This window comes from Passer montanus, unplaced genomic scaffold (genome assembly GCF_014805655.1).
Source record: "Passer montanus isolate IOZ18808 unplaced genomic scaffold, ASM1480565v1 scaffold55, whole genome shotgun sequence".
Lineage (NCBI taxonomy): Eukaryota > Metazoa > Chordata > Aves > Passeriformes > Passeridae > Passer > Passer montanus.
In genome coordinates this window covers 617,592-632,017 of record NW_024370485.1, presented here as the reverse complement: position 1 = coordinate 632,017, position 14,426 = coordinate 617,592, and the positions used below count along the sequence as shown (strand labels likewise).

The window sequence follows — 14,426 nt, the reverse complement described above, 5'->3', positions numbered from 1 at the left end:
GAGATCCAGTAATTTTGTTCTCTAGATAGCCTACTGTGTGGTGTACAGCTCCACTGCCATCATTACACCTGCAATTGCAGTGAAGTTGGTAGGCACTAAAGCAGCTGATCACCTTTTGGAAGCAGGTTCTTGCTGTGCACTTTCCATGTGTTAAGTGTGCTGGTAACAGGTATACAGTTCCCTGCTTTTCTTTTCTGGATTAACTGATTTCAAAAGCATTGCAAGGTTTTGTATTTGTCCTGCAGTGACTCTTGGTTGAACCCTCAGGTAGGGGGAAAAATCTGAGAACAAGTCAGCCACTTGGACCATGCTTTGTTACATTTGGGCTGAGAACATCCACAGAGTAATCAGAATTTTCCTTTTATTTTCATTGGAAGAAGTAAAGTTCTGAATAACTAAGTTTTTCCCATGAGGACAGCTTTCTCTCTACCTTTCTATTCTTTTTTTTTTAACTAAACCTTGGTTGGTTGGTTGGTTGATTTGTTAAGGGTCTTGGTTGGTTCGTTATTTTTTGCATTGGTGGTTGGGTTTTTTTGTTTTTCCAAAAGCTGGTAATTGAAGATCAACCTGGTAAGAAATTTGTGTCTTCTATATATTCACTGCATCTCACACATGCTTTCAAGGTAGACAAGATCACTGGTACTCCAGTATAATCTCTCTAGATAAACTGCAGCAAGGATCTTTGTTGGATCTTCACTTTTGTAAAAGGTATCTTGGATGATTAGTGATGGAGGGTGGTAGCAAGGAACAAACAAACTGTCTGTGAGTTGTTTTTCTCTGGCTGTCTTCCAGAGCCATGGCAGGATTAGTGAACCTGGCAATTTGTCTATGACAGCAGAAACCCTTCCTCTTCAGAGGGAGGGGCCTGACCTGTACTACATACCAAAGGCCAAGGACTTGACATGGCCAAGCCAAGGATTTGCCCTAGAAACTGAGCGGATGCAAGGCTGTGCTGGATGTCTCCTTCTGGTGTTACGTGGCCTTAACAGAGTGGAGGATATTTGGCATTTTTTCCCTGTTGGGATATCAGCTGGCAGCAGCACCAATGTTTGTTACACTGCCTTCTTTTCAGGGAGCTTGTATGTTCTCTTGGGTGGGTGGGGAGTGAGTTTATAAATGTACTAACTCTGCACATTATATTACTAGTTCCCTTTGGGAAATGTTGCAGCTATTAGTGATCTGAAATATGACAACTGCTTACTCAGCCTTCTTCCTGTTGTGTTTTGGGAAGATCTGCTGATCGTGGGACTTTAGATGCATTGGTACTCATTTCTGCTCCTGCTGGCTACATGAGATCCACAGATCAGAAAGGATCTGTCTCCAGTTGGGTCTGTAGCACTCCATAGCGGCAATGGAATGCTGTGGTTGAGAAATGTGCAAGAGCTCCATCTGCCAAGCACCTTGGGGCTTTTTGCTTGCTCTTGGTTGTGGTTGTTGGCTGGACGTGACCATTGAGAAAATGTGTCCCAGGCTGCTGAGGAAATGGAGAGCAGACTGACAATAAGAGAGTAAAGCCAGAAGCTGATGGTATAGCTATGACAGACATGTGCTTAAGTGGGTGGGGTGTTCCTGGGAAATAATTGCAAAAGAGTAATTATGGGACTAGCCTTCCTCCCATAAGGAAAGGAGAGGAGGTGAAAGAGGCTGGCTTATGAGGTGGAGTGGAAAGTTGCTGGCAGTATTCCAGATGTTGCAAGAGGTGAGTTCATGTACCTTATCCCTCTGTGCCTGATCACAATTTTTATGATCAAAACTGGCTCTTGTATGCTTTATTCCTGAAATATGCTTCCAGCTTGCAAGAGCAGGCTCAGCACGCACCTCACCGCCGGCTGGAGCTGGAGCAGCCAGGCTGTGAGGCCGATCGTGTGCGTGTCCCAGGGCTGAGGCGGCAGCGGGGCCCTGCCCCGGCCCTGGTGCTGCTCAGCCCGCCCGGGCTGGAGAGGGCGCGGGTGCCTCCCAGGCAGTGCTGCTTCGGCCTTCGTTGTCTCCTGGTGCATTCGTTTTGTCCTGATGATTGCTAATTTGTTCCTAAAGCCTTATAGGGTGTAAAACGGGAAATAATTTGAGGAGAAGTAATCTCATCTTCTAAGTTCGCATACTGCCTCAGTCATCGAGCCGTGGTTGCTCCGGTGTCCTGCTCCTGCAGCCAGGGATGAGCTGCGACTCCAATCTTTATCCTGAAGGAAAGTCTGGTGTCATCAAGTCCTGGGACGGCAGTGGTCCCGCAGGGCGCACCCCGCGGTGTGACACGCTCCGGGGCCGCGGGCGGGCAGCGCCGCCTCCCCTCAGGGCCCCTGCTGCGGCACCTGCCGGGCTCCGACAGCTTCCCGCAGTTCCCTGAGCTGACTCCTCGCAGCCCCCAGGGAGGTTCCCGCGTCAGGGCAGGGGTGCCCTGCGGCCCCCGCACTGAGGGGACAAGGGCAGGCACAAGTAGCAGGTCGCAAAGGCTGAGGGTCTCACCATGACAGTGCGGACTCCGTGCCGCGCTGAAACACGGGGCTGAGGCTTTGCATCCCTTTGGGCCTGCCCGAGTCAAGACCCAGGGAACGTCCCGACTGACTAAAGGCACCCTCTCCTTTCCCGCAGTCAAGGTGCGCAGAAACCTGAGGATGCGAACAGCGGCAGGAGTGGAGTGGGAGAGAGCAAAAGCGTCTCTGGTGTTCCCCAAGCACCCGCGACACGGGAAATCAGCCAAGGAGTCCCAGAAGGGCATTGCCTGCCATGGTGAGCAACACCTCAAGCTCCCCAGGTTGCCACAGCACCCCAAGCCTGAGGGAAATGCTTCCCTAGCCCTAGAGCTGGCTTTGTCCTGAGCCTGTGAGCAAGGCAAACCAGCACACCCAAAGCCTGACTAAGAGCAGCAGGAGTGACCCTGTTCTCCTCCCTGCCTCACCCCAGCCCCGTGGCTACTGTGGCCAGAGAGGTTACAGAAATGAAGGAAATTCATTTCCTAAAAACCCAGAAGGAAAAAAGGTGACCTCTTTCCTGCCTCTTTAAAGATCTGGGAGGACCCTGAAGCATGACATTAATGATATGTAACCAACCTACAGAGGATGCAATACACTGCGGTTTCGGCTCTGTACCAATCCCTCTGGGGACCAGTTTGGGGACATGATTGCAAGCTTCATTTCAGACCTGTCTATGGCTCATTCTGGGCTCCCTCCTCTTCTGCCATGCAGTGACTACCAGCCTGCTGAGTCTCTTACCAAATTAGGCTTCTTCTGCCCACCTTCCAGCCTGACAGGCTGTCATAGAAGTTTATACCATGGCTGGCCAGGAACTTCTTTCTAATTTTAATTCTAAATGTATTTATGATCCAGATGAGCTTCTAAGAGAACAAATTAGACATTTTCCCTAGCATATCTTTTTGATACATGGATGCTGTCCCCTCTCAAATTCTCCTGTTTTAGATTAAACAAGCTCCACACTCAAAATGACCACTCACAAACCCGCTCTATACCTGCTACAGGCCAGCTCCGTCTTTCCTGAGGAGGGGTGTCTAGAGAAGCACCTGCAATGCCAGGTGAAGAGGTACCTTGCACTTGCTGGTCTCCCCAGACAATTCTTTGATGGGCAAATCCTTGAACCGAGTCTTTATTCAGAGCCAAACTGGCAGCACATGGGCAGTGTCCCCCCCCGCATGCCTTCTTCCAATGCTTTGACTTGAGGGGTGTCTTGTTTACAGCATTCTGGGGCAAAACACTGCTGGTTTTGACAACTCTCCCTGTGACTGTCAGAGCCCCTTTCTTAGCTCCTCACCCACCTTGCCTCTGCCTTAGTGGTCCCTGTGCCAACAAGACTCAGTGGGAGATGGGACAATTATGCAGGCCCCTGCTCCGGACCATCTGTCTCTTGCCCTCACTCTGAGGGACAGGGTGGTGCAGGGGTGTCATGTTTCTGCAGTAGAAGGTAGGTTTTTTCCCCTTCTAGATCCCTTCTGCTCTTCTCCAAGGAATTGTGATAACCCTGTGGCTCAAGGAGGAGGGAATGACCTTTCTAAAGTTACAGAGAGAGGCTGGGGGAAAGAAAGGAACACTGCTGGTCCTGCCGACAAGCAGGGCTCTGAGAGGTGAAGGAGAGAATGTCAGGGGGCTGTTGGTGGCCAAGGAGGACTGGAAGAGGACACGTCCTCTGGGCACCACCAGCCCTGTGCTGAGGTGCTGCATGTGCCTCTGTGGCAGTCCAAAGAATTGCTCAGGACCTGTTCAGCAGAACGCAGCAGGACCAGTTGCCCCCATGGGCTGGCCATCCACACAGCCTGGCTGAGGCTGTGGGGAAAAGAGCTGGAGAAGGAGGGCAAGGGAAGGTTTAAAAATAGTTCCCCTCTCATTTTTGCAGCTGTCATTCATGGCACACAAGCCAGCCCGAGGCTCCCAGCTCCCATCCACATTAGCCCTTACATAATGGGAGACACGCGGGCATCGCTTCGGGCCGGGAACAGGCATCGGGCTGGGAACAGGCGGGGACGTGACATTTACGCTACCCTGCCAAAGCCGATGAGCAGCTCCAGGGTGTCCAGGCCCTGAAAACAGCCTGTGGGCTGGGGAAGGCAGCTCGTGTGGCTGTCAAGGGCAACCCAGCCACAGACTGGAGAGGAGGCGAGGGAGAGCGGGATGCAACCCAGGATGAAGGCTGGCCTCCGCATTGGCTGCTGGCAGAAAGCTGGTCCAGCCTGCCAAGCCACTGTGGTGCTTCTGGAGGAAACTGCTGTGGGAAGGGGTTGGTGGCTGTGGGGAGGTCTGTGGGAAACACCACAGTAGGATCTGAGAGGTGACTGTTTGCCAGAGGGGAAGATGTGGCCCCAGGCAGCAAACAAGTAAGGAGGAGTGGAGAGATGGCACAGGGAAGCAGAGAACAGGGATTGTAGAGTGGCCTTCCAGAGAGGGGTGCTGGAAAAGAAGTACAGGAAGTGTGGGAGGATAGGTCTGGAGAGAAGGAAAGGGACAGGCAATGAAGGATGGGATGGTGCTGAGGGGAGCTGGTGTGAGAAGGGGGCTGAGGGGATGGGGAGAGTTTTGAGAGGGAGGCAGGGTGGGAAGGGCAGTTCTGGAACTGTTGGGGAAATGAAGGATGATTGAAGTGCTAGAAGGAAAGGTGAAGGTCCACCAGAACCGCCTATCCTTTTCTGCCACCTCGGTGCTACAGGACAAATGTTGCAAAGGGCAAAAGAGCATACGATGTCCCCCCCGTGTCAGCCATAATGGGCTCAGGTGCTGCTCCTGCACGTTTTTTCCCTACCCCCCAAGCCTCCTCAGCTTGGGAAACTGCTAGCTCAGGGAAATTCCAGAGACAAGGGGCTGCACGTGTGGCAGCAGGTCAGGAGGACAGAGCAGGGCAGTGCTGGGGAGGCCACTGCTCTACACCTGGGAGCCTCAGCCTCCCAGTCTATCTCATTTAGAAGCGCTTCCACCCCTCCCACCTTCTGGCCAGGAACTGAGCCATATGTCTGCTCACTGTAGGATCCTCTCTTCTTTCAAAGATCATCGGCTTTCATGCTTTATATGCCAGCAGCCAGACTGCCTTGGGTAAGGCATGAGTCACTGTGGTGTGGTTATTTAAAGTGTGTCTCCTTAGCGCCAGCCACGTGCCTGTGCTGTGCAGGCTGAGCAGGAACGCACTGCTGGACCCCAGAGTTTGCACACGGAGGGCCAAAGAAAGAAAGGCTGAGACTGGGCTAGCTTCTCCCAGAGCAAAGGGAAACCTTGGCATTTCTCAGCAGCCCCCTGTCAGTGGGGAGAACAATGCGGCTTGTCCCAGTCTCAAACCACACCGGGCTATTTCCACATCCACAAACCAATCATACTTCACAGGAGGTGACGGTGTTACCTGGGGGCTCGGCAGATCTGGGGCTGGTTTGGCAGCCATGCAGTCACCCGCTGCACAGGAGGCATGACCTGCAGTCGCTAGGATGGTGCTTGAGTTCTCCTGAGGCTGCAGCAGAAGATGGAGTCCAATCCTGAAATTTCAAGCATCTAAGGACTTCTAACAACTGTGGGGGAAATGGATGCCTTAGCTAGTAAATATTTATGGCATATTCTAACTCCTCACTGCTGTTTTCCATTAGGACTGACATCCCAGAGCAGTGAGTAAGTCCTACTGTATGTCCTCCCTGGCTCGGCATCATTCAGAGGGACGCGCTGCGAGGCTGCTGGCCTGTGAATGAGTCGAGGTGTGGGGAAACTCGTTCTCCCCCTGCATCCCACTGGCACCACTGAGACCCTGGGCACACACTGTGCTTAGGCCAAGCCTTGCCATTGTGCCCCACTGAAGAGAGGTGGTAAGTAACAGTCAGCCTTGGCAGGAAGTTTGAGGAGCTGCTGCTGGCCAAACTGAGGCAAAACTGGGCATTTATAACATATGGAAAAGGAGATGTCTCTGGTGAGTGTGACGTCTGTGTTGGCAGTCAGCATGAGGAGCTGAGAGAGCAGAGCAGAGTTCTGCAGGGGCACCATGTGCAGGCCAGCTAGATGGAAGATCTCATCCGTGTTTCCTCACACAAGTGATTTTCTCTGGCCCAGAGCAGAGACTGCACCTCTAATCTCCCAGTCTGGGGCAGCAAAATCTCAGAGCTGTTGTCACTGGTTGCAGGACACTGAGATGCCAGGATGTGTCCACATCTTTCTCTTCCTTTGGACCAGGCCCCTCAGGATCAAAACAGCCCTTTCCCAAAACCTGGCTGCTTCTGCTGCCTCTTGTGCAGGCCTGGACCCACAACAGCCTTTCAGGGAGGGTCTTTTCACAGGGGTGAGATGCCTTGTTGAGCCCATGCAAGATCACTCTCTCCTGCAACATATGTCATTTAGATTCCCAGTGTCACAGAATGTATCAGGGAAGGTATTTGTGATAATTGCTCACTAGGCATTTTCAGAAGAAGCCAGGCTCATCTCTTCCAAGACAGCAACAGCGGGAGAGAAATGTGTCAGGTATGGGAGCTGTTGTCCTCTTCACACCCAGGTCCTTCCTGCTTCCCTTCTCTGGCCTGTTGGAAGGCTGCTTTGTCTCTTTGTGTTACCCTTTGCTTTCCCCTCCTTCCATCTCCTTTCCTTGGCTATACTTCCCACTAATTATATTGTTCCCCTAATCTTAAGCATACCACTCTGAACTATGAGTATTTTTGCAAGCTGAGACACCTTAGGCCTGCCTGGTATTAGGCCAGAAAAAAACTATACTTGTTGGTGGAGCTGGCACCAACCACTTGGGAGCCAGCAGTGCAAGGCTCTGACCCCATCCCCAGTCTGGATGGTGGGTAGCCTGGAGCTGCGTTCCAGCAGGATGCTACCCTGATACCTTGACAACAATGTGTCCAATTAAGCCCTGTGGTATTTTTGTAATAGCAGAGCTGTGAATTGCAGCTTCCCAGCTAAATTGCACTTGAGTAATGCTCTCATGACATGACTATCTCTGCAACATTTTAATTAGTCATTTCTGCCTTCCCTACCAAGACATGGTATTAGTACAAAATTATTGTTATTAGTACAAAATGGCTGCCGTGAGACCCACTGTCACACAGCTCTTTTCAGGATGGGGCTGTTTCAGCAGCAGTGGGTGTTTTTGGAGCCATTGGGGGAAAGAAGCATCAATATCATGGATGCAGACCCAAGAGCAGACTTTGTCACTCCTTTTCTTTGCAGCCCACTGAGGACCTGACACCCAAAGGCCAAAATGCTCCCACAGAAGTCAGCTCTGATACTGAGCGCAGCAGAGGCAGAAACAGGCCCTGGGAAAGGACAGCAAAGACAGGAGCTTGGGATGGAAAAGATTCAGATGATCCAGGTATCCTGACTCCTCAAGCATAAGCAAGCAGAGCTGGATCTATACTCCTGCTTCATGCAGACCCCTGAAAGGAGCAGTTTGTACTTGTAGGGTAACACAGCATGGTGATCATAAAAACCTGCCTCCCTTTTTGGCTCCAGCAATTAGCCCATACTCAATGTTTCCATTAGCAAGAGAACTGAATGACGGCATTAGGTTGTTTGACATAATCCTGTTTGCCTACAAAGAAGGTACAAACTCCTGCTTCTGTAAGCACAGCAGGAGTCAAACTGCATCAACAGCTTCTTTGGTCATAGCTGTAAGCCTCTTTTTAACCAGTTCTTCAACCTGCTTGGAGAAAGCTCCTCAAGCTCTTGCTGCATGTCAAGTTGGACGTTCTTCACTGTACTGTACACTTCTAGACAGTTTCTACCAGCACTCTTCAGTTCCTCTCCTCTCCTCTCCTCTCCTCTCCTCTCCTCTCCTCTCCTCTCCTCTCCTCTCCTCTCCTCTCCTCTCCCTCTTCCCATCTTTCTTCTATAGTTTTGCTTTGGGATCAGTAATTCCCAAGTGCCTCAGGCCATTTGTGGTAGACACACAGTGCAGGAATTTGGTAAGACAGAGCTTCTTGCATCAGACAATGACATTTATTCCCCTCTATCGTCATGTTGCATCAACATGAGTGACATATAAATGCCCTGTTGCCACTTTGCTTCTGATTAAACACCTTTGGGGTTTAATGAGTTTTCCTCCTGCTGTAAAACTGTGACCACAGCTATGGTCACTGCTGTAATCCCAGAATAATTTTGGACATCCTGGGAGGGGTGGCAGAGCCAAATGCAGCTGCAGTGTCCTTCAGAGATTGAAGGTTGTTTTGGAGACTTCTGCAAAGCAAGAACACACCTTGCAAAACCCATCATCCCAGCTGGTCCGCAAAGACTGGTCTTAACAAGCTGCTCCAAATGCGCTCCCCTCATCTCTAGCCACCTTCTGCAATCCTCACATCTGCCACCTGCTCCATCATTAGCTCTTGGGCTGCAGCCAAAGACTGTGGCAACACCTGAGCTACTAATTGGGCTATTGCAGCAGCGGCAGCAGAGCAGGGACGCGGCTGCCAGCCAAGCCAGCTGCTCCAGGAGGGGCCAGTGTGCAGCCAGAGCTCCCACCGCGCAGCGCAGCCCAGCTCCCGCAGCTCCTGCTGAGGCCAGTGCTTTTGGAAATGCTCTTTCACTGCATGGAGGGCAGCTCTTGCCAGACAGGCAAGGCATATGTGGGAAGTGGAGAAGACTGGGAAGAGCTGTAGAGGGGAAAAAAGGGGAATCGGCTGCTTACAGGTGAATGGCACAAGGGGGATAGGTACAGCAGGAGTCAAAGGGAGAGATAGGGCTGCTCACTGGTGGCAGAACTCTCCCTTACACCCTACTGTTGGCTGCTGGCTGCTCCTAGGATCAGGCCCCAGTGTTTAGGGAAAATAATCCCTTGGAGCAAGGAAGATAGAGACGTGAGGGAGAAGAGAAGGACAGGGCTTTGGAGAAGGATGATTCCCAAGGTCCCCAGGTGGATGAGCTCTGACCTGGGGAATGTAGCAGTCATACTGGCATTAGCTGGTGTCATATCTTGAGGGCTGGGAAGCCTTTCCATACCCTTGGGGTCTTCCTGTAGCTTTTGGCAGCATGTGCATGTAACAGCAAACATGACAGGGGTGCAGTCACATCTGTTCACCTTCCTTTCTACTCTGCCTGCTGAACAGCTCCACAGAGCAGAGCAGACACACTCATCTGTGAACCAGTTTGAGTGTTTAACCCCCTGAGGTCAGGCCTGCTTTGCTTGGCAAGGTGTGAAGAGGCCAGCATTCACCCAGCAAGAGTGAATGCTTTGGCAGGGCAGGCTCCAGGCAGGAGTGAAGACAGCTGCACCCCTGGTTTGCTTAGAGGCTTTTAAATATTGCGGGGTGGAGAGCCACAGCCCTGCAGTCTGCTTTGCTGGTGGAAGCGCCTAGAAAGCCAGCCCCTGTCACCACAAAGATGAGTAAGATCCTGCCAAGTGCCAATTACCCTAGGAGGAACAACTACCACTTCCCCCACCAATATTTGAAGGTTAAGAGAGTGGTCTCACCAGGCACGGGAGCAAAGGAAAAGCTCTCTGGGCATTTGGCTGGCAGAGGAGCAGCACAGCCTGCAGTGGAGACCCCTTTCTGTCTGCAGACCTTGCAGGGAGAGAGGATAACATTAAAGACAGTGAAATAAATGGGGGAGGGGGAGAGGGGGGCCTTGCTAATTGTACCTTCCTTAACAGATTTATATCACAGAAAAATACTTGGGAAGGGTTTGATGGGGGGTTTTGTGAGGTCAGAGCTAGCCCTGTACCCAATTCTGCCAAGGTTAACAAGCGTCACTGGATAAAATCATTGGGGTTTTGTCATCCAGGCAAACACAGTGACAATCCCTTCCCTTTGCCCTTTTACCTCCCAGCTGTGGGAGCCAAAAGGCACGTCCAGCCAATTGTGGGAAGCTTTGTCACACCACTGAGGTGACATGGTCTCCTCCAGTGTACTGCTGTGGTCTGGCTTTTGTGGCTTCCTCTTGGGGCCCACCCCCACCAGCTCTTGCAGCCCTGTGAGAGCAGGGCAGCTCTGAAGACACTTGTGCAACTTTGTAGCACATTCCAGGTGCGTTAAAGGAAGATATCCAGCTCAAACCTGTTCTGGACTATGAAGCTCTACTGGCCAGGCAAGGCAAGGGTCAGCACACAGGTACTAACAGAGACCTCCACTTCCTAGTCATGCTTTGAAGACTGCTATTGTGGCCCTCTGATGGCCTCATTCAACCGGTTCATTCCACCTTCCAGGAAAGCTCCATCACAGGTGGAGATCAATCAGGTGCTGCTGGAAAACCCACAGGTCTTAGCAATTACCCTTTGTGCTCAGAGGAGTCAACAGTTCAGTCTAAGGCACCCCACAATACTGGAGTCAAGCTTGGATGGACTCGGGTCCTTTCATAGCATTCTAAGGTGCACTGGGAAGCCTGGAGTCATTTCTTTAAAAATATAACAAAATCTTTTCAGCTGTGATGTTGTCTGTGTGTTCACATAAAGATGTGGTCAGTGGCTTTCTCCTGCAATAAATACTGGCTTTGTATGACTGATAGAGTACCTGCTGGTTACATGCTGTATTATTCTCTGCTCTTGTAGCCCCTACTGTCACCTCTATAACCATTGACTTTGGGATGGTTTCTACTTAAGTTCTGTGACTGGTCAAAAAATAACAAGTATTTCCATTAAAGAAAATTAGATTTTTCAAAGAGCACAGTACCTTTGGAGAAGACAATAATTCCAAGATTAAAAATAAAGCCTCATCAAAATAAAATAACCTTTTTTAGCTGGCTTTGACTGGTTATTCTCAATGGTCAAGTCTCTCATTTGAAGAGCCAGGTGATGTCTCTCTTGCATGGTTGATCTGTGGTGTGATTTATAATCCAGACCATAAGAAATTTTCTTTGTTTGTTTCTAAAAACCAGAAGATTGTGATTCCCTGTGCTGATGTGTTAGCCCTTAGACTGTGGGTTGTAGCATCCAATGCATTGTCCAACAGTGACAGCTTACATTGCTCTCCTCAGCAGAGCAGATCACCTTCAGCTCTGCCTTGGAGCACCACAGCCCACCTGTGTTCTTTCTGGTCTTGTTTTGTTAGATCCTATTTTGTCTGGATTTGTCAAGCCCTTTCCCTTCCTCAGTGGCAGCTGGCAGCAAGGGATAAGCTGCCCTTCCCCAGCATGTCTCCCTCCCATCCTTTTGCATCACCTCCTTTCCCGTTCAGAGCAGCTCCCGGCACTGGAGGATCAACGTGAGGCAGCAGAAGAGACCAATGGTGGCCAGCCCGGTGCTCGTACTGCCTGTGAGTGCAGTGAAGCCATGGCTTCCCGCCAAGCCTTGGCATCTCCACATCTGTGATGGAGGCAACGAAAGCACTGCGATTCATGGCCCCCCTGTAAGATCTGGCCATGTCCCCAGAGGGGAAACACGGTGCCAGGACCAGCCCAGACTGAGAGCTGGAGGAGGATCATGCATGAGAGTTCAACAAGCAGGGAGCCAGGTGGGGATGAAGAAGCTCTGCTTGGCTGTCCTCGCAAAGAAGGAGGCCCATGGAACTGCTGGGTCACTGGGAACATGCACCTTTTCACCAGGTAGGGATGGGAAGAGGAGAGTTCCTGCCTTCCTTGCCTCCCTGTGGCATCAGCACCTCTGTGTAAACACCTGAGATGTCCCTGGGGTGCTGTCCTCCTTCCGTCTGCTCCTCAGTCCTCCCTTGGCTCATGTTTGTGGTCTTCCAGACACCACTGCTGCTCTTTTCCCTGTGTTCTCCACTGTGCTGCCAGTCTGTCACCACAAGGATGCCAACCCCAGTTCTCCCCTGGCCGATTAAGTCTCTGTGGCTCCCCCCAGTTTTTCTGTGTGCCCCTCATTTGCCCCATGCACTGTGTGAGTGCTGCCACTTTGGATGTTGCGGGGGACGTCCGGAGTGTCCTCTCAGCTGCAGCTCAGCAGCCCAGCAATGTTGGCATAGGTAGGGACAGAGGATGACCTTGGTCAATTTTGGAAAGGTGCCCGAGGCCTGCTGTGACGCCACTCATGCCTCTGAGGGAGCCTTCAGCAGCACGCGTTGACACTGAACCCGACCGCAGGAAGATCAGGAAATGCAAGAACGCCTGTTGCTGAGGGAAGCTGGACTTGGCCCTTGCGTGAATTTGCTGAGCTCTGCAACCAAGGCCCGTGAAAGAAGCATTTCCTGCTGCAGCAACATCGCCCATTGGCCTCCCTACACCTTCTGTGGGTCATTTCAGGTTCATTTTTGTCTGATGAAAGCCCCAGCTGCACCTTCTGCAAGCAGTTTCTGGCTGATTCACTTGAAGGAAAACTTTGTCCTTGGTGGAAACACCCTGCAAAGTGGGAGGGACACACTCCCTCCTGAGAATCTGCTTCCTTCAGCATGCAAACTGTGCCAGTAGTGTGAGGCCAACAAAAATAAGCACAAATGCCCCCTCCTCAGCTGGGACTCAGCAGCTGCAGAATAACATGGGACTTTCGGTGAAGAGGGAGAACACACTTTCACCTGCACCATTCCCTACCTCTCCTCAAGGCAAAGAGGCAAAATTCAATCCTGACCCTCTTTTCTTACCTCGTTCCTGTGCCTTCTGAGGGCTTCTTAGAGAAGAAAAAAGAGCACATTCCCTCCTGACATACACACGTACCATGCTGGAGTCACTGGCCACTGGCAATGGCCACACACAAAATGTGTCCTTCACTAACCTGTACAACTCAAAGGCACCATGTGTGCCAGATAGAGCTTATCCTTCCCTGGAGTGTCTTAGGGATGGAGGGTGAAAGGTTCATTCTTCATCAGCTTTATAAAAATATCATGTTTCTGGAGGTGACAACACAGGCAGCAGTGGGGGGACACTGGAAGAACAGCTCTGCAAGGCTGGGAATGAACATGCTCCCGGCTGTGTTTGAATTGGAGCCCTGCCACAGAAACTGAAGGAAAAAGTGCAAGGTTTTGGAGGTGGCTAACCTTGGCCACAGCCTGCAGCTGGGCTGGTGCCTGTGCTCTGGTGGAGGACACATGTGGGGTGGAAAGACCTGTCTAGCCCTTTGCAACCGTGGCGTCAACCTTGCCCCTCGCACCCGCTGGGGCCACGGGCAGTGCTGCGGCTGCAGCCATGTGAGCATGGAGCAGGTGGCATTGGCAGGAAAACTCCTGGGGGATGCCAAGGACTCAGCAGGTCCTGGCCCCCCCACTAGTGGTGTTTTTCCACCTCTCAGTCCTGGCATGTCAGCAAGTGCTGGGACACGGGGAGGCACCCGCTGCTGGCAGCGCCCATGCCATGTGTTATTCAATCCCAATAATCCCGAGTCTCCAGGAGGCTCTGGGGTAGCAGGAGATCCTCTCTTGTTGAACTAAACTCAAGCTATTTTGCTGGACGTGTACTTTAAACACAGCACAGAGAATGGCTTTTCATGCTTGTCTAAGGCTTTCCTCTGGGCACCAGCCCCTTCCTACTCCCCAAACAGCCCGGTTCGAGTCAGACACTGCTGCTGCTGCTGTCACAGACTGAAAAGCCCCAGGCTGAAGTGTGGCATTTTCTACCTGAGCTGTCTCCTCCTTTCAGGCAGAAGCCCGCCTTCTCGGTGACTCAAGTTTCAAGTTTCCTTCTTAATAACGGAGTCCCCTGTGACGAGTGTCTAAACAATACCCCCACGCCCCTTGCTTCGGAGGTTTCAGGAGACAAGTCCCATCTTGTTGCTATGCCTTGCTGGAGCAAGCTGCTAGGGGACTGACTCGGTCACTGTCCAAACATTCGGCAAACACTCCCACACCCAGGCACTACCCCACACTGGCCCAACACGGGCTCCAGCAGCTCCCCTCTGCAGGCTGATGGAAGGCAGAGCCCCTCCCTGCACGCTGCACCGCATGGGGTTCAGCTCCCTACACTCCTCCTGCTCCCTGAGACAGCACAGTGACAAATACCTCGGGAGGAACAAGCCCATACTCAACCTCTTCCCTAATCCCTGCTCGGGCTGTGCAGCTATCAGCTGTAAGCCAACTCCAGGCCCTACCTGTGCCCAAAAAGGGAAAGGCTCCGTGCCTCCCTGCGTCACAGCTGAGCAAATGCAGGGCA

The 14,426-nt window shown here is 51.8% G+C and overlaps 1 protein-coding gene and 1 long non-coding RNA gene across 2 annotated transcripts in view; one reads left to right on the top strand and one right to left on the bottom strand.

Moving 5' to 3' along the window:
- TEF (TEF transcription factor, PAR bZIP family member) overlaps positions 1–7,744 on the top strand; it is a 29,728-nt gene extending 21,984 nt beyond the window's left edge. Inside the window, exons 5-6 of the mRNA XM_039725542.1 lie at positions 2,587–2,724; positions 6,065–7,744. Of these exons, the coding sequence (XP_039581476.1) occupies positions 2,587–2,724; positions 6,065–6,086 (160 nt within the window). The 3' untranslated portion in view covers positions 6,087–7,744. The remainder of the gene's footprint in view (positions 1–2,586; positions 2,725–6,064) is intronic.
- On the bottom strand, positions 126–3,884 carry LOC120510092. Its single transcript, XR_005629419.1, has 3 exons — positions 3,461–3,884; positions 2,461–2,603; positions 126–2,177 (listed from the first exon to the last, which is right to left on the bottom strand). It is a non-coding gene; the product is annotated as an uncharacterized LOC120510092 (long non-coding RNA).
- Positions 7,745–14,426: the final 6,682 nt, after the last annotated feature.